This window comes from Plodia interpunctella, chromosome 2 (genome assembly GCF_027563975.2).
Source record: "Plodia interpunctella isolate USDA-ARS_2022_Savannah chromosome 2, ilPloInte3.2, whole genome shotgun sequence".
NCBI lineage: Eukaryota > Metazoa > Arthropoda > Insecta > Lepidoptera > Pyralidae > Plodia > Plodia interpunctella.
In genome coordinates this window covers 3,244,873-3,266,339 of record NC_071295.1, presented here as the reverse complement: position 1 = coordinate 3,266,339, position 21,467 = coordinate 3,244,873, and the positions used below count along the sequence as shown (strand labels likewise).

The window sequence follows — 21,467 nt, the reverse complement described above, 5'->3', positions numbered from 1 at the left end:
ATATGGCTACGTTCGAAAGTATAGCTTTTATTATAATACTTAATAAACAAAAGCAGCAGAATTTGTTACGTACTAACTATATTTTTTATTCGGTTTGTTTTATTGCAAATATCAAAGTACATTTTTAGAATATTTTACTAAACAGTTTTATTTTGTGACTTCTAAGAATTCTCACAACAAGAATCTTAATGCAAAATCTAACGTTACATAACCAGACGACAATTTTCATCTGACGGCTATCTCAGCCCCAAGGCCCAAGTTTTCCCAAGTTCTCGAGAACTGTTAACTTGCCTATTTATCATTCAGCGATATAGCTAACCATCTAATTTACTTGTTCATTAAACTTCATAGACAGTTGTTGTGTGTATGTTCTTCCTGTTACACCACGGTAACCACGGTAAGCTAAAACTCTTAGAATAATTAATTTAATTTTCAAAATAACAATTTTAATCATTATTTTGTTTTATTATTCGCACGATTCTAATTGATTTGTATTTTGTTTTAGTGTCAATTTTTCTTTTAAGATGCCGCTTTTTTATGGTCTGTATGATGATGACGCTTATCATGTTTTATAACGAAATTATTGCCTATAAGAGATATTTCAAATACCCATAAGATATTGTTCAAACAAAGTTCGTTTTCATCTAAATTGGTTGCGTTGTTTACGTGAACGAAGCTTGTTTGGACAGATTATGTTTTCTAGTGCCTCCTATACACTCGGAACCAATAGGGAGTTTTAGATTTCATATATTTGATTTCCGAAGCATTTTTTCGCATCAGACAGTCTAGTATAAATAAATACAAATAGTTGAAACGTGTGGTTTGGCCGTTTTGTTACCGTCACGTAGATTTCATAGGCATTCGTTATCTAGAGTAAAGAAACGGCCAAGCTACACGTTTTAACTAGAATGTAGAGTATGTGAAGTTAGGTCTGGTAAAGTTAGGGCGCATTCAAGAATCTCGGCTCTACATGAGATCGGACCACTTTTTCATACATTTTGAATAAAGTGTAGAGTTTTTTAAGCAAACTAGACTCGTCTTGGCAACATTTTAATATGAAAATGTTTTTTGTGTTTTTAGTGTAAAATGTTGGGTTGAATGTTGAACTGAGCTGAATAATATCTAAAAGCAAATCACGACCTTGCAGTACTCGGGAGAAACGTTTCGAGTAATTATGGCGCCTATCTGAAATCTGGAAGCTGTCACGAGAGGCAGGGTTAAGAACAGCACGGTTAGGAACCCAACATAGCTCCAAATGTTTAATTTTATTGGCCATGAAATTTAAATAAAAAAAAGATTGCAAAAAAGTCAATCAAATATTGTACAGTCAGATATAGACATAACATCACTCAAACACTACTCTTGGTGGTCCCGGTTAATTTTAAAGTACCACCATACCATCAGTGGGGATAATGGCAAGGATACCGAGGGTTCACGACGTGTGTTAGTTTGAGTTAATTTTATCTGGCGCCGATCATATACGTCAATGAATTTCTAACTCCTGAATAAGGAGGGTTATAGTAGTCGAATGGTTGATTTGGATTTATTTTTTTTTATATGAAAGAGATATTTACCCTAAGGTTTTCTTAGCTATGTTAGGAAAATGTGCATCTAGCCGTTTGAAAACTGTCAGCTCATTTCTAACAGATGAAATCATTATAGAAACTTCAGAATCCTGGGGTTTTATTTTCATAGCAATAGACATTTTTTTGGGGATCAGAAAATTAAAAAAGGAAGCTGAGCAGTGAGCATCCTTTTGCTAATACGGTAGTAAAAGCAAAAGCATTGTCCCAAAGATATAGAATAAGCTTCTACCATGGCTCCTCAATAATATCTAATCTCTCCTCCGAGAGATTATCCACAAGAGGTCCTTGAAAAGGGTATGGATTCGGAATAAAAGGTATGTAATTAAGTATATAGGTGTATTATTCCAGCGTGGTTCTACGCTAGTGTGTACCTATATCTGCAGCTTATAATTTCACTACATCTTTCGTCAGTCTGTCCCTATTTATTTATATTTTAAATCTTTAAGTCTGCGTAATTGATTTTCATGCGTATTTTTTAAATAGATAGTTGATTCCAGAGAACGGTTTAGTGAAAGTTTAGTTTCTTAAGGTTAAACCCGAGCGAAACCGGAACGAGCCGCCAGTTACCAACAAAGTGGTATATGGCTATGATACGCTATTGCTTGTACATCTCGTGCGTCTTTAATTTTGTTATCTACAATAAAAAGTATATCATTATACTTTATTAATCATTTACCAGATCTGGATCTGTCTGTCTTGGAATTAATTTTTCTGTATATAACTTATTCGTATGTTCTGTCAAAAGAATAAAGTTAGAGGACAAATATTTTAGGTAAAATTGGACGGGCCGATAACTTTTATTGATGACAGTTCCCTGGGGTCCGTCGGGACTCTGGCGAAGCGCCAAAAGGGTATGTTGTTTTATAACTAACGATACGGCTGTCAGGTCCCTCATATTTGCCATTATTCAGAAAGGGATATTATTATTTATGGAGCTGTTGAGAACCAAAATATTTTTTATGAGGACGTAGTGTGCGTGATTGTAATATTCGTCATATTTATAGTCAAATCTACACAAGTTTAATTTTTTTCATTTTTGTGATATTTTAACTATAAACTATCCAAACATTGAGTACGTATATACAAATGCTAGTACAGACTAGCATTTTTTACTCATTTAAAGTTGAGATATTTTTGCTAATGTAAAGTATTACTTGACTTATATAAAGTCTGTATAGTATATACCCCGAAATGGCCTCCACAACGAGAAAGTGCAAAAGACATTTCATAATTTTAAAAGTAATTACTAACTATAATAATGATTATGGGTATTGCAAATATTAATTTATCAAGTTATAAGGTGGAATATACTAATTTTATTATAATAATTTTTCAATATTAACCTATGCTTCATCATCACAAGACCCGTAATTCCATGACCCGCATATCTATGCCAGCATTTTCAATCCGGGGCCATCCTAATCCAGTTATATTACCAGAATATTCTTAGCGACATCAACTGTAAGCAAATTCAGTCTCGTTCATTCCATTATACATAAATAACTATAATATACTAATATTAATCCCAGCCAATCGTTAACATTTATGTTAAATACCAACGAATAACTAATTACTTAAACCACAAATATTTAATGTTTTGCGCATTTCACTACAAAAATGATTCGATCCTATTACGCGACACGCCTGCCGTCTTAGAGCGGATTACGTTGATCCTCGGGATCCGAAATCCCTCAAATCCCTCATGTCCCCAGCAAACGAGTTCATTTAACTATGTGACGGCTGACCGCCCGCTGACGGCTCTAAAATCCGGCCAATTTCAAACTCCACCTCCGATATTGTGCAACTCACACTGGGCAAGTTTAATGGCTGCAATAGTTGTCACTAGTGAATAATTTCATTGTGTTCAGAAACAATTCATTTCTGAGTGGCGTAAACTTGTTAGGTGCATTAATCAAGGCGAAATTTGTAGCCAGAATTATGACATAAATGCCTGTAGTTTCTAAATAAGACAGATGGATTTTAATTTTCAAAATATATAAAGTATTAATAATACTATGTACTTGTTTCTGTATTTCCTTTGTAAAATAACAATTTGTTTAACGTTAACGATTTAAATTTAACGTACAATAATTTGTACGAGAAAGTCATAAAAAATTGCTTTTCCTATCTAAAAATAATTCCTAAAAAGAGAATCTTCGATGAAATTTTAGACTGCTATCAGTCTGTAAGTATGTTTTAGTAGTGGTCCCGGTTTTCAATACAAACCTATTTAGATTAGCGATGGAGCGAATATACGGACCGGAACGTTTAATCCGCTAGCCATTTATCTCTCGTAATTAATTCGACCAGTGTGCGTAGTGAGTATAACTTTCAGTTGCTACTTTTGGCCAAACTTCAACCCAAGAACCACAAAAAGGGTTCTCGGCTCCGCTAACATATATCAACCGTGCGGGTCAGATTGTCGCCAAACTTCAGAATGCTTGTTTTTATTTCGCGCAATAACTTATATCTTCAACTTTCATCGGCCGGCCGAAATAATTTTACAAACTTCTGACCAATATAGACGAAAGTTAGTTTATTTAGTTCCGGTAAAAAAAGTTTTGGGACAAAATTCTGTTAGGTTTGTTAACTACAGGAAAGTTTTAATTAGAAATGTCCTTGTTAGTTAGTACAAGGGATAAAAGCTTGTTGTTTGGTTAGACTTGGCGCACTTTGAGCGGCAGTCAACAGTACGTTAACATTTATCTGCAAACTCGAGCTCAGAATTTTAATGAGGCTTCAAGTGTGATCAACGTGTAGTACCCAGGGCTCATTTTGTGCAGTTACTATTTATTTATGTATAAACGTCGTCAATCAAACGGGTACCAATTAATCGTTAATTGAAAACGAATTAATAATAAAGCCACGTTTAGCTTAAAGTTATGTTTTACTTTTAAATAATAAATTATTATCGTTTGGGTACCGCATTGCGGGTTTTAACGCTTTGTGTGTTTACGACTGTTGTAGGGGTCAAACGTGTCATAAAAAGCGACATCAAAAATATTTTAAATTGGACGCTACTATTACACTCTACGTCACATAGTCCTGTGATTATAAATGCATTATGTGTGTATTAAGTAAAAAATGATAATTACATTAAAGTATTAAGGAATAACATAAAGTAAATATATAACATGCATTAGAAGTATGTCGTAAAGAAAATTAAGTTAATTAGGTATGTCGTTTCATGTCCTCATACCTTTCGTGAACACATAAAAGTAGACAGTGGATGTCTTACATTACTTACACTTCATGTCTGCCGATTTAAATTCGTTTCTAACGATTTTACATTTTGATGGCAATATTGAAATATAAGAGTCGACGAATTCCGAACACAATTGTCAGTGCTTTTATTCAGAATGTTGGATTTTCAATTTATATCCAAATTATTATGTGCTCGAGGCAGTCAGGAAATTATTTCCGTCGATCTAAATAGAGTTGGCTGTAGCGTGCGTCATTAGGAGAGCGTTCCCGAGCTGATTAATATTCGCGCCGCGGGGTAGTCCAGCGCAGAAGCGTCAAAACTTTTTGCCAATCATTTTGGATCGCCCGCTATACGTGCTCCGAGTGCAATCAATTCAATAGATTTTCCTTTTATTGTCATTTTTCTCTTCGTCCTTTTATTGTGATGACGGTTTTATTTTACAAAGTTGATATTACTCTCCAATCAATTAAATTCACTTTAAATGAAAAGTACATTTTTAGCTATTTACGGTTTTTGTGCTATGAAAGCTGTGTGCTTAAATATTCTTTGATAAACAATGTATCATATAGGACACAAGTTAATGCAAAGTGTGCCTTGTCGTCATATACAGAGAATCCAATTCACTTATAGACCGGACAGAGTTGAGAAGCCTAATCAGCGTGTCTAAGTAAATAGTTATAGTTTATTGAAGTAAGTTAGTCACGTCCGGGCTTGCTATTACAGTCAGGTTGTGTTCGTGCTTCAGTATGTCATATTTGATCAATATTCAGTGTTTACTTGGCAGTCGAGTTTATTTACTAAAGATATCACGGACGGGGCTTTGTCGCCACTAACTAATTACTATGGTTAATATATTTCTAAATGTTTCATCGTAAAGTTTAAGCTTGGTATATGTACATAAAATTGGTATAACTATGAATAATTGAGCTTGAAAGTTCCATTTCATTATTCAACAAATGTGATATTTGTCAAGTAAAAAGTAAGAATTTATTCAAGTCGCCTGAACCCATGGGATACGACTTTTAAGTACAGTAGACATATACAATACACACTAGTGAACATAACAATCTATCAGTGTGCAGGTCTCACAAGCATTTGAAATCAAACAAAACAACTGTCGAATATGTTGGAACGCGGTACTTTAGCTTTGTAAACTCAAATTTTTAAAGGTTGTGAAAATTCAGTCGGCAGGGGAGCTGCAATAAATAAATAACACGTTCAGTAACAACAATACGACGGACACAAAGCCGGGGAAAATAATAAATGTTAAAAGCGATCGGTTCGTTGTATGAAAGTCTGTAGCGTAGATACTTTATTAACAACGTGATCGTTTATTTTTTATTTTATAAAAAGCTCCATTTTCCAAATGAAAAAGAGTATAGCTTATGTTAATAGTTACTTGGACGTAAAAAATTTGAACATTTTCTTTGGAAATTGCAGCCTATGAAAGATCTTATAATCGCTATCATATCGAGGATGGGTTTTTCTCATAGTAATACCAAAACATATTGATAATCATAGGCTATATTTTTGTCTCGGAAAATAAGCAATAAGTATTTACCGAGGCGTAAACAATAAATAAGAAATAGCCACGCATTAAAGAAGGAAGCTACTATAACTAATTGCTGACATGGTTACGTCACACAATGAATGTGACATCGTAATTAATTTGCGTAACGTTGTTTGTTGTATCATATATACATTAAGGTGAGAAAAAAAGAAAAGTTATATTTGAAATCCTCTATACATAATAACAACTCCACCATTCAACCAAATATAACAGGATATTTAAGCCGTCGTTTAACATGAAATACTTGTCAGTATTATTAAATCAATGCTTTCAAATTCAAGCGCCCTTGTTACTGGGAACCCCACACAAAGTCTAAATTTAGATTGTTAGTGTCTACTTAAAATTACGCAGACACAAATTATATTATCACTATTAAATCCATTGATTCTAATATTGTGTGAAAATCTGTTTGTCTATCAAATTGTTTGTCACGCTTGCTGTTACGGCAAGACGGACGGATCTTGAAGAAATTCGAAGAAAGTTAAAGACCCGAAAAGGCTGCTTTGTTCCCCAATGGATTTTGATGCGTTTTTTTAATCAAGAGGAAGGTGTACATAATTTATTATGGTTTTACACGACCAAAGTCGGGACGGGCCGCTAGTTATTTATAAATCCGTATAGCAATTACTGACGCCAGCGCGACGCAATGCAGAGCGGGTGATTGCTCGGATGGAAATTATTCTAATTAATTAACGCTGATGGATCCGCAGATATACCAGTACAAGTAGGTATATATATGGAACATTGGGGTTATGACATGGTTATAATTAATAATTGAGGTATGAGTTTGATTTTTGTACCAATTATTGTTGCATTTAATCACAGTATTTAGATTTGGTCTTGCAAGAAAAATAAATGAGTAGGTAGGTAGCACAGAATCATATAGGAAAAGTAGGTAATATAGTGTTAAAAAAAGGAGAAATAATTTAAATTTCAGAGATAATTTATATGCCAAATATTCAAAATATAATTCTTTGGACACGAATTTACTTTTTAAATTAAAGACTTTTAGGTCAATGTGTGTGGTATAAGTAGAAAGTATGCCAAGAAAATGTGCAAACAACGATTGCGTTATATTTTCCATAAGGATCTAATCCTGAATGTACATAAACAGAGGCTCCTGAACTATTATTAGATAAGCATAGTAAAACACCACGAAATTGCGACACAAACTGAATAACTCGATCCATAGATTCCAGTCCCCAATATCTGAGCGCGGCGAACAAAATCAAATATCAGCGAATCTAGTTCAATTACGATCTGGCAACGACCCTAGAAAATGGGCAAAAACCACGCCATAACCGCCCCTTTTTTAAAACTATGTATACTATAAATTAATTCGTCAATACAATTAAGTATCATGCCCAATTCCAGAGGTAGGCGGAGACTACGAATTTTTACTTCCTACGATTTTAATAAAACTATCGCTACCTTTACACCCTTTACGCACAATGAACTAAATAATAAATAAGGCAAAAACTGGGTATAAATAATAAAATAAGGCAAAAACTGTGTATTGTGAAAAGGTCCTCCATTATGACCGATCCATTTGGTCCATTTTACATCGAACGATATTCTGCAAGTCTCCAATTGGAGTGTCGCTGCATTCCCGATTCACGGGACATGAAGGGGCGTAAAGGTGGGATCTGAGTCGCGTGTTGAAGAATGTTGAACAAGCACGTGGAACGAAAATGTATGTTCCTTTAGAATATAGTAGGTGATGTTTATATACTTTTTTTCAGTTTTATGTACTGTGCAAGAAAATAATATTCTGCTGGTTACAGCCATTGGATGGTACGCCAAACCTATTTTCATCTTAATAATTATTTGTAATCTTGTAAAAAGAAATATGTATCTGTATTACAAAGAGTTAAAACAAATTATTCTTATTGTAATGTAGACAGCAATAAATGAATTTTAAATCAATACAAAATCTGTATTTGTTTATAAATAAATTTTTAATACCGCGCAAGTCCTGAAGCGTTGCCAAACTTCCAGTGCAAAAGATTCCCAAGTTTACTTTAGAAACAGTTCCCTTTGGTAAATTAGACCCGACTTTAAGATTTAAAATTACAATACACAAACTTTACATAGCACACGTTGATTGCATAGAACGTGTGCGTGGAACGGCACGGCAATCACCTTAAGCCGACTATTTCAAAAAGAGAATTTAACTCAGAAGGCTTAACGAAATGAGTAGAGACATACATCTATGGGTACAAAGATTAACTCCTGTAAGGCATATAATTTTTATTTCTCTAGATCTTTTGGTTAAGTAAATATGACAGATATTTACTTATTCAAAAGATGTAGAGTCTAAACGTGCTTCCAGTTCAATTCGCGATAATAAGTCATTCAGGCTGTATTGCTGACGACCATAGGTCAACAAAAAAGAAAAAAAAAACCACGGAATTTGTTCAAAAATGTACCTATCTATAATATTTTAAGGTTAGGTAATTTTACGACCGGCTGATAGTAAATAGATAATTATACATTTATATAGGTCATTTCATGTAGACTTCGTTGACGAGGTAATAATGGAGATATGTGGCAGAAACGGACGATGATAACAAAGATGGAACTGACAAAATATATTTCTCATTACATGATGGGATTTAGCTAAGTTTGATATTGTGCCTGAGTGCCCGGAATTAACAAAAAAGTGAAAAAAGTGTCTCTCTCTCTCTCTCTCTCTCTCTCTCTCATCTAAGCGTTTTCCTGGTCGTTTCCTCAGCCGTTGAGCGGCGGTGCCCAGGGTCCATATGGCGCGGTCATTGGCATCCCTAGTTGTCAGACCAATTTTTAAATTATCAAAACAAAATAATTATGACTTTTTGTTAATATATCACTACTAACGGACGGAAAGAGAAAAAAAATACCACTGTCTTGGTCAGTTATGTCTGGTTTAGTTACATAGTGAATAGCCCCAGAAGAGAAAGCACACATACGTAACGTCAGCTCCGGGGTTTATCTAGCGATGGAAGCAGGAGAGATAAATGTTTCTTCCGACAGTTGATGTGATACTCATTTATTTTGTTAGGGCCGACTAGCCGTGATGAATGTATCAATGTATCTCCAAAAACTGTTCCGGACCTATATCATTGTCACTGCTTGAAATAATGCTCAACAAATGCAATGTAGGACACATTGCATTTGTTGAGCATTATTATAATCTTGTATCAAAAAATAGCTGTTTATTTATTAGCGATGACCAATGTTTCAAAACTAATGTTCATTTTACAAAATATTCTTTTTGATTTACATTCAAACTTAGAACACCCCTCTGTTTGTGTCGAGGGTTAAAAACTAATTAAACTGGTTTCAGAAAGCATTATTTGCTAGTGGAAGCGATCGGTCCTCACCGATCAGTGTTTGACCAGCGAACCCTCATTTGCATGATAAGGCCTGTCACCGACATTTAAAATTATAATTCAGGCCGTTTACGGATTACAGAGTGGATACACTCGCTTGATCTCAATATTCTAATTTATTGGCTTTTTTTATACAACTGGAAGTATATATTAACAATGTTGTCATTAACTAGGCCACAATCCGAATTTACAAGAGTATATATATGTGATGAAACCATTAAAAAGTATATTTTAATTGTGGAGAAACTCGCTTGATACCTAATTTCTTCTTAATCCAACCAATATTTACTATACATTCATTTATTGACTTCACTTATTTTTTGTGACTCTTAAGAAAGAAGAAGGGAGAAGTTACTCCACAAATCCCAATCAAAATCGGGTTTATGTTACGGTTCATTATTCATTAAATGTCAAGACGACATTAATCAATCGAGTAAATATTTTAATTAATGACAAGAGCGCGCAAGCTATGTACACTGGCTTGAGTCGCAGACCAGATTCAAATATCGTCATTTTGCAAAATCGGCAGCTCGGCACTCTTACTCGCCATTTATTACAGAATATGCTGAAAAATAGCTCCTTTTTCGTTAGCGTCTTTGAAGCGAAGGGTTTGTTTGATCTTTGAGAGGATATAATGAAATAAACTTTTGAAATTGTTTTTCTAATTGGACCATATATTTACACATAGATTTCAGATAGGCCACAGTCCAACTTTCGCTATGGTTCTTTTTTTTCACTATTAAGTAGTCAGATAAATACGCTTGTACTCAAAACTGTATTGATTCCCGATGGCACAGCCATTCGGCGCAGATAATTTAGATGTTAACTCGATAGGTGGCCTTTGCCAGCTTTTTTGTTTGTTCGGATTTGGGTTTCGCCATCCAGTAGATTTGTCCCCGGATCCGGCATGTACTGGCATCCGTCCAAATGCCTTTCGGTCCCTCGCCCTAATTTTCTTTCCAACTTAAAATTGTATGAGTCCTAAGTAAATTGCAAGCCCTTTATCTACTTTATCTATCACAGTAGCAAGTTTCAATACATATCTTATTATTTTTGTAATAACATTCAATTCAAAGAAGTAGGTGAAATCTATGTAAAAAGACAGTGAAACTAGATACAATTAAGAAATATCATAGCAATTCAAATTCATTTAAGAGTTTATTTCGATATTGCTTTTACAGCAAGGGTAAATTTACTTTAAGTAATGAACGACTGACTATGTCAGTAAACGGGAGCTTTTTCTTGAAGATTTTCTATCCGCTCTACAGCGAGGAGACTCGTGAAAACGACAGGTAAAAACGACGAACCATTTCTTTCGCGACGATCACTTTTCACGCATTTATAACACTGATTTATCGAAGAAACTTTAAATCGACACTGACAAAACATTTCTTTGTTACATCAATTGTGATTTGATCAACAAACAATTAATAATTTTTAACTTTTGTTATGCCCTGTACCTATTTGCAAAGGAATTCGTTCTCTTTGTATCCACAAAGAGAATGGGCTAATATACTTTGTTTCGCCATTTTGAAGGTGTAGCGGAAAATTATTTATTATGCCGGCAATGAAACCTTTTTGTGAATAATTCCAGCAGGTCCATATAAATAAATAAATAAAAAATGCAAAATACAGTCGTATTTACTCAATAGTACCAATAAAGGGTCAGACAAGTGTGAGAGAGGGAGAGTTGAGATTTTTACAAACAATTATGTAAAACACACAGACAGTTGGCTTCACTGCCAGTGAAACCATGTCACGCCGGCAAATAATATAAAGAGTATGATATAAAGGAAATTTGGTTCATTCATAATATACGCAAAAGGTCGGGCAGATATAACATAATCTTCACAGCCACCGCAAAATGGGTGCTCTGGTAATATCAGTTGTTTGCAAAAGGGACGGGAAAAGTTCTTACATTACAATATCACGATGATTCTTTTTCTTCCTATATTACCTGCGCATGTTTAATAAGTATAAAAAATCTGGTTACACCAAAAAGAATTCCGAATGATTGTGACAAAACGAAAAATGCCGAACACAATTTGCCGTACCTATAAAATGTTATTCAATTCGGAGTTTGGCTTTTCACTGGCGGTTGCGAACGCGCCTCGCGACCGGATTTTCAATCCCATCCGGATGGTATTATTGTAATTTTCCTGACGGCTCCATAAATGGGATAAAACTGTCTCTCTCTCTTACAAGATATAACAATAACAACTTCCAACTTGTACGGAGAAATTCAATTGAATTAAATAGTTTCAACGATGTCGGATTTTGATCCTCAATCCAAAAGCCTATTGATTAAATTCATTGTCAGTCAATTTTTATGTGTTCGTAACAAACGTGTTAAAACACCGTCCCCAACAGGAAATCAGTCAGTTTACTGATTGTTGTTCAGTTTACTGACGTATTGGATTATGTTCATCCACGGCGAGAGATTTAGATACCCTATTCTCATAAAATCCCAAACTAAACTAATACCGGGATCATAAATCCTGGATAATTAGCCGTCGACACAACACGCCGCACTTAAAGCCTCACTTAAACTTCCAAGTACGTGTATTGTTTGAAAGGTTCGAGCGTCAGACCGCTTGCGGTAGACATACTTTGTTCCTCAAACTCGAGACTTTACACTTCTCTGGGTCTAAACTTATTTATAACTTGCCGCTCGCTGTGACTTAAAAATTATGTATTTTTATTTATTTATACCAATTGTTTGTTGTTTGTGCTGGTCTATTCGAGAAGTAATACACTAGTATTAAGGAATAGTATATGAAGTAGTAGGTAGGTAGTATTGGTATAACGTAATAAGATTTTTATTAAAAAGTTATTTTTACAAAAACGTAATTTTTGACAAGCTTTTATTGTCGTCGGAGAGATCTTATTGCATTTAATGTGAAACAAAATCATGTCTGGGAGCCGATCTTGAGTCGGGAGCCGATCCTGAGTCCCATCTGGTTATGAACATAATAAATTATGGATTAACATGGAAACTGAAGCGACGTAAAAATTTTCAATTCTATAGGACAAGCGGACCGACAGACAGATAGACGAACAGGTACAACTAAATATAAACATGTGGAATCCATGTAAATATTATTTAATCAACCACAACTTTTATAGTGGAAATGATGTTGCGTCAAAGCGAAAACACGTCAAACGCGTAGATAGCACAGACTATTTGATTCGTGTGTCAAAGCGTGGCTGCACGTGAGCCGCTTTATGCTTGCGCAGCCACCCATCATCCAGCCGAGCAACTGTCTATCTCCCGACAGCTACACGAACGCAATAATGTACAGCATATACCCTCGAGAGTGCTCGGTTATTTAGAGATGTCAGCAAAATTGCTGCGTCTGACATTTTAGGCTCATCTATCATTCGGCTTCCACAGTTTTTAAGGTTTGTTCCATAAATGGATTCTCAGGTGAATAGCTTTTACGCGTTTACGGTAAAGGGTGCTCTAGTCAAGTTGTAGAAATCTTTATACGACGGTTATATTATAGCGGCATTTTTTTAATTATTTACAGGTGGATTTGTGGTTAATAGTACGAATTCATCTAAGAAACTACTTAGAAGAAAGGCATACTTCCATACTGACCGCAAATATCTGACCTGTCACCCGCACACAGCTGACGATTATAATGACATTTGTTATACAAGTAAAGTACTGAGTAAAAATATAGATTATTTTTTCAAAATTTTACTCCCAGACTAGTTTGTTTAAAAAACACATCCTATATATTTCGTTGCGGGAAACAGCCGATATTCCCACCTAATCTACTTTTATAAGTCTAAGAAACAAGTTTCAGGAAAGTCAATTTTATTTAAGTCTCATTTGCATTAAGACTTGGACAAAGATCGACTTATTTATTATGTACGTAAGTAACAACTAAAAACTTTGTCCAGAGGCGTTTTCCGAGCGGAGGGCCCTAAGATTCATTCAATTTAAAAGTTCACAACGACTTGAAAGTTTTGTCCATCCTAAATGTACAATTTAAAGTACTCAGTAACATCGCGAAATATAGCACTCTGAATTCTCTAAATGGGCGATTTTAAGTTTTTAAAGCAATCTGTAAAGTTTGAATAAAAATATTTTGGATTTTTTATGAAGGCACTTTTTTCACATTTTCGGTAACACACGAAACTCTATTAACGGAATCCAACAACGACGCCCATCCATCGGGGCATATGTCTGACAATACCCTTGTTATTTTCGGTTCGTTCATTCAGAATAAACAGAAATAAATGTCCCCTTCATTTCCATTTTCATTCATTAATTCACTAGTTTTACTCATAATTGCAAAATGCAATGCAACTGTATAAACCAAATTTAATATAAAGTAGTACCTTTTTTAAAATTCATAAACATAAAATTTAATGACAATAATATAGATTACAAATAAAAATAATCTTCCAACGCTCCACAGGAAGGCAACGTTCTCAAAACACTGGCAGCGTTTATCGCTAAATTCTACGAGCAAAGAAAGAAATTTAATTCTGGAAGTGTAATACATTTTGTATACAGGTTATTAACTGAACCGGCTGCGCAAGCGATTTCAGAAAATGAAACGATTTACATACAATCAGCCGGCAATTTAACCTGCTCTCTACTAACCACCTGGCGATTCTGAAAATGCTCCATTACATAAATTATGCTAATACAACGTCACGACCACTAATAACCTTAGTGACACGAGTATCGTGTTGCAGAGATTTTCTATTGTATTTTTTATATGTCTTCAAGACGTTTTTCTACATAAAGACATAGATAAAATACAGTACAGTATACTCTTATACTATAAAATTTAACGAGAAAAGTGCCTTTGACGGTCAAATTTTTGAATAAATGATTTGTTTTTTACTTGTATATATAATCAAATCCTTATTTCTTTCCGATGGATATCGGGCGCATCGGTGGAATTGAAATTTTATATTAGTGATAGGTTATCTGAGGTTGCTAATCTACATTCTGTAAGAAGAAGTCGCTGGCACATTCTATCTTTCTCTTTCACTCCCAGACAAGATAGAAAGAAAACAACAAAACTGAATTCCAAGAAAGTACTAAAAGAAATAAAAGTGTTTTTTTTTATGAGCATGTTATGATTATATAAATATTTGTTGTAAGACTTAGTTGTTAGATACTCATACATAAGTACTTCATTATATTGAGCCAGGGTCATGCATGATTCAGTGACCACACAAAGTTGTTTATTCTATAGCCGGAGTCGGAAGAAAATATACTTGTTATTTTAGTAGATTAGATATAAAATTCGGTTATTAGTATTCATGACATTATCTATATTGGCCAAGGAGTAACTGGGTGAGTCCGATTACTTATGAACTCCTCGTTTTATTTCCATGTAATATTTAGAATGCGCTGAATTTCCATGTAAAGTTAGAAGGGCAGAAATGTATAACGAAAGACCAACCAATCAGTTGTTCCTTCGAGAATAAAAAATAATTGACCGCTTCAAATGATTGGAATGTGGTAATTTTTTCATTTTTCATTTTTTTTTCATATTTCATAAAAATATAAAATTTAATGAAAATATAAATATAAAAAAGGACCAGCGGTTCAGCTGTGAAAGCATGACAGACAGATAAACAGACAACCAGACTGACAACCGATGTGTTAACCTAATAGATGTGATGTGATGTTCTTTGCAAAAGAAATACAAAAGTAGATTTTCCCGTTGAAGCCAGCTTTACAACGTTATAAACGTTGTAAAGTAGTCTCAATTCCATCAATAACCTCGCTATACAGCTAGACGTGACCTTTGAGTTTCATAACTCTTAGATCTGTCTACCCTGTAAGAGGTAAAGACGTGATATAATTTGTAAGTTATCATATTCATCAGTAGATGAATATGATGACTTACAAATATAGCTAGATCACTCAAAATCTTTTCCCTAAACTAACCCCGCTATGTGAGCAACACGTTATTATTTTCTGAATAGAAGTGTCTCTGTTGACCTGATTTTTTGTTCCATTCCAATTGGGATCAGGCTGAAAGCGAGGTTTTCTTTCTGCATTCCCGTCCTATTCATCAAACTGGTTCAAATTACTGAAAATATATAGTTACTTTTCAAATTTCCAAGTATTTTTTTCGATTTAATATCGATTTATTATCAAGTAAATCGATATCACAGTTCTAAATATGAGTGATAATCATGATCATCGGTTTTGTAAATAATATCGCTAACATAAATGAAGTCGAAATGTCATGTAAGACTCAGTTCTAAACTAAAAACGTTTCCCCCGTTTTCCATATCTGGCATCTGGCATTCAGTTCTCATAACATAACCCAATTGTGGGTAAATTCCCGGCGCGGGTAGATCCAACAAAGGTTACCGCATCTCATCTCGGCCACGCACCGAAAGCCATCCGAAACTGAAACTGCTGCCCGAGAGACGCAAAGGAATTACTTTAATACATTGTACCGGTTGTATAGTTGTACCGTCCTACTCGAATATTGTAATATCTGTTCAAGAACGTAGGTACCGAGCTCTAATTAAGTTTTAACTATTACGGCTAAGTATGGAAGTTTGGGTATTAATATAGGAGATAGCTGTATGCAAAAGATACTTGTTATTTTAGTAGATTAGATATAAAATTCGGTTATTAGTATTCATGACATTATCTATATTGGCCAAGGAGTAACTGGGTGAGTCCGATTACTTATGAACTCCTCGTTTTATTTCCATGTAATATTTAGAATGCGCTGAATTTCCATGTAAAGTTAGAAGGGCAGAAATGTATAACGAAAGACCAACCAATCAGTTGTTCCTTCGAGAATAAAAAATAATTGACCGCTTCAAATGATTGGAATGTGGTAATTTTTTCATTTTTCATTTTTTTTTCATATTTCATAAAAATATAAAATTTAATGAAAATATAAATATAAAAAAGGACCAGCGGTTCAGCTGTGAAAGCATGACAGACAGATAAACAGACAACCAGACTGACAACCGATGTGTTAACCTAATAGATGTGATGTGATGTTCTTTGCAAAAGAAATACAAAAGTAGATTTTCCCGTTGAAGCCAGCTTTACAACGTTATAAACGTTGTAAAGTAGTCTCAATTCCATCAATAACCTCGCTATACAGCTAGACGTGACCTTTGAGTTTCATAACTCTTAGATCTGTCTACCCTGTAAGAGGTAAAGACGTGATATAATTTGTAAGTTATCATATTCATCAGTAGATGAATATGATGACTTACAAATATAGCTAGATCACTCAAAATCTTTTCCCTAAACTAACCCCGCTATGTGAGCAACACGTTATTATTTTCTGAATAGAAGTGTCTCTGTTGACCTGATTTTTTGTTCCATTCCAATTGGGATCAGGCTGAAAGCGAGGTTTTCTTTCTGCATTCCCGTCCTATTCATCAAACTGGTTCAAATTACTGAAAATATATAGTTACTTTTCAAATTTCCAAGTATTTTTTTCGATTTAATATCGATTTATTATCAAGTAAATCGATATCACAGTTCTAAATATGAGTGATAATCATGATCATCGGTTTTGTAAATAATATCGCTAACATAAATGAAGTCGAAATGTCATGTAAGACTCAGTTCTAAACTAAAAACGTTTCCCCCGTTTTCCATATCTGGCATCTGGCATTCAGTTCTCATAACATAACCCAATTGTGGGTAAATTCCCGGCGCGGGTAGATCCAACAAAGGTTACCGCATCTCATCTCGGCCACGCACCGAAAGCCATCCGAAACTGAAACTGCTGCCCGAGAGACGCAAAGGAATTACTTTAATACATTGTACCGGTTGTATAGTTGTACCGTCCTACTCGAATATTGTAATATCTGTTCAAGAACGTAGGTACCGAGCTCTAATTAAGTTTTAACTATTACGGCTAAGTATGGAAGTTTGGGTATTAATATAGGAGATAGCTGTATGCAAAAGATATTAAAGTTTGTACTGTACAATAATTGCGAATATTTAATTGAAATAGTAGCAACGTAAATAAATTAAGACAATGTAGGTTCATTATTTAATGAGCATAATTGCAAGAATTTATTTTAAGTACCTATAATGTTCCTTTCGCCTCTGAATACGGTCATGTAAATATATAACATTATAAATAAAGAGGTTTTTTGAGTATAAAATACAACAAAGCTAGTGTACCTCGCTACTCGCTAGTGTACTCGCGTTGCGAATCAAAAACTAGATTTTGTTTTTTATTTTTTTTGTCTGTTTTGTTTTCACAATTGATAGTACTGTCGAGTGACATGATGTCGAATAACTTTCATATTTTGGAGGCTTTCCGTTTTAGTGACGGCACTGAGGGCACTCCAGAGTGTTGGAGTGATAAAATAATAACATTTTATTTTATTACATTTTATGGCATTCATTGTAGTAGGAAATAGAAATGAAACTATGGGTCATACGGAATGAGGTCAATTGGACAATAGATGGATTGAATTTCTGGTTTCAATTCACTACGATTATAGGTACATTCTGTCGGCAGGAAAAAAAATTATTCATCGAAATTTCAAGTAATTTCAATAGCTTCGGCTCTATATATAATAAAAAAGACGCTGTTGTTGTGTTTCGAATCTTCGCGAACGAGGTATGAAAACAGCTACCATTGTAAATTAACGCCGACATTTTAATTAAAAATTAAGAATTAAAATTTCTAAGATCTTATTCTGAATAATAAATAAAAATATTCGGTTACGACAAGTTTGAGTATGTTTCAGCACAAGTTTCCACAGAGTTGCGAAGTTCGTCCGTATCATATAACCGAAATGGTAAGGTTTCTAGAAAAGAAAATGTTACGTATCTTTCCAATTTTAGTTATGCCAGTATATTTTCCATCACTCTAATCTTAAAAGTTTTGGAAAAATGAGAAAGGTTTAATACATACAGAATAACAATATTGTGCACAGAGTTCATATGTTCCGCAGAAATCTCTGTATATTTTCTTAGTATAAAGATTTACATTAAAATTTTTGTCTCGTGCTTTATTTCATGATATGACTTAGTCTAGTTGGAAACTCAACGCATTGCATTTATTTTGGCACCTGGTAATAACCTAATTGACTTTATTTCATACTAGCTGTTGCCCGCAGTATCGCTCGCGGTAGTTTATGTCTGGCATGGGTCATATCCATATTTATATCTATAATCATTTACATATTTAATAAAAAAGGCCCAGCGGTTCAGCTGTGAAAGCATGACAGACAGATAAACAGACACCCAGACTTTCGCAATTATGATCTAATACATAATACATATGGACGTAAGTGTTTAAAGAACATACTTAATACTATTATTACGTATATATGAATAGCTATGTGATGTAAATAACATTTCTGAAATGGATTCTTCCTATTGTGCAGATTGTCTGAGATCTCATTCAAAATACGCTGAGAATCCGCGGCGACACTTGCAGTCAGTATTATCGAAATGAAAGAGCTCGTCGTGACCATGCAGACAAACTACGAATTCACTCTTCGTGGAACATTTTACTATGAGTTTTTTATCATGCGGTCATTATTAAAACATTACTTAAATACTTTTGAAAAATTTTCGTAGTAAATTTGCGTTGTATTCCTTTTTTTAGTGAGTCCCAGTGACATTATATTATATACGTATATTATTTATTTATAAATTAAGTACAACGTCCAGCAATAGTTCTTGTTGTTACTGGACTACTACAAAACTCCGTTTCTTTTAGATTTCCGTAGGGAGAGTAAAATACATAATGTATTAATTATACAATACATGTATATTTATCAATTACTAATATGTATTAATTAATACTAGAATGTATGCGATTACTTGCCACTAGACGCAGTAGGTAAACGTCATCCAGATGCCTTTGGGCGACTTGAATAAAATCTGACAACGTGGTTATCAATTACGAGTAACACAATTGAAAAGAAAGGAATATAGTTTTTAAATGTCAAATTCTAAAATAATATTTCGAAATAAATGAATAGTGTTATAGTTCTGTCATGTGTATGTTAGAATACAATAAAGCAATCCCTTTAAGCGGATTCACTGGCTTCGACAAGGCGGGAAACCATAGAGCGACAACTTACTGATGTATTTCCGTGTGCCATTCCTTCACCTTGTTCCTCAAGTAGGAAGGTTAAGGCTTCTGGTTTATTTATATTGCTTCTGGTTTATATATATGTTACTGTAAAAACCGACCGAACTACAGTAAATCCTAAGATTTACCAGCAAAAAACAAAGCTTAGTGTTCTGTGATCATAGCTCATTTTGGACTTTTACCACCGTCTGGTAAATCTTAGGATTTACCTCAAAGGCACGGTAAATGTTGTATAAGACATGTTATCTACGTGTTTTTGAGAAGATAACTTTATTTGCACGATTTTTTACTGATCAAAAAGTATTGTAAAGGCAATTAAAATCAATATTTTATTACTGAAAATGATTAATTAAATACCAAATAGTTTAGAAAAGCTAAGTAAGGGTTTGGTTGATTAGTAATGTAATCAGATTAGTAGTGTAATAATTAATAATTACTCTCGTTCAATTAAATCGTTTGTTGGAGATAAAAATATTATGGAGATAAAATACAATATATACAATATACTATACAATGTTAGACTTTTGATGTATATACTTTTCAGATTTAGTAAGTATTTACAAGATAAACAAACAAGTAGCAATATTAAATTAATACGTTGACGTAGATTACAATTACATTCATTACTCGAGCATAACAAGACAAGATCAGATTCAATCACAGCTGTCAGTTGTTATTTGCCCACGTGACTCGGGGGACATTAGCACACACCATGTTGCACATGGTAATTAACATGTTGCTACAAAATGTCGTGGTATTGGCAACTAAATATACCCACCTTTTTTCCCTGGTGACGTGCAGTTGCTCTTGTTCGAGGGGGACTTCGTCTCAGCTGCCATTTTCTCTTTTTCGGAAGCCATCGCGGTTACTTTCGACACTCCGAGTTTACGCGGAATCGCTGCCTCTCATTCCTCTACCCGCCATACATAAAAATAAGTTCGTTAGGAGCGCACGCGACCGTCCCAAGGACCATATAAAACAATTTTAATGGATAATGAACGATGACTGATTACTTATGACTAATATTGGCAAACAGCCAACCAACACTTTATTGACTTTTACTCACAAAACTATAACCGCAAAAAATAAATACGGATGTATAGAAAAAAGCCGCAGTTCGGACACGGTGTCCTCATGTGCCTTAATACCTGTTTTATGTTGATGAAGGCTCTATAAGTAATAGTTAGTACGTGAGTCGCTAATTGTAGAATTTACACGCTGCGCCGGCGCCGTGACTTAGCCGGCCGAAGATCCTACCTGGTGTCAATGCTAATCACTTTGCTAATTTTAAATTAAATAGTTGTTCTAATTAGCGAGTTTGCATAATGGCTCGGTGTAGAATTAACGTTCTTGGGTAAAATGAATAAGGTCACCTCACGAAATGTTTTTCGTCATTTAAGTGTGACGCGAACTTGTAAATTGTTTTATCGGATAGTGGAGTCTCGAAAATTTGCCAAGTATTTTTATCTTGTTACAAAGTTATCGATCTAAACTTTGCGCTTACCGTCTATTGAGTTTATTGTTGCGAGGAAGATTTGAAAAAGACTAGTCAAACAAAATATATAGGTATAGGATATTTCTAAAATTGTTCAAGTACAAACTTGTATTTAATTTGCAATGTTTCTTGTATTCGTATCGAAACTAACAAGC

At 34.3% G+C, this 21,467-nt stretch overlaps 1 protein-coding gene across 11 annotated transcripts in view; it reads right to left on the bottom strand.

The window, feature by feature from the left end:
- Positions 1-21,467, bottom strand: part of kcc (kazachoc) — a 214,378-nt gene that overhangs the window by 30,771 nt on the left and 162,140 nt on the right. For 3 of the 11 annotated variants that reach the window (XM_053764996.1, XM_053764988.1, XM_053764979.1), the window contains exon 2: positions 20,596-20,730. The exons of the other annotated variants lie outside the window; for them this stretch is intronic. In XM_053764996.1, the coding sequence (XP_053620971.1) occupies positions 20,596-20,677 (82 nt within the window). In that variant the 5' untranslated portion in view covers positions 20,678-20,730. The remainder of the gene's footprint in view (positions 1-20,595; positions 20,731-21,467) is intronic. 11 annotated transcript variants of the gene reach the window in all.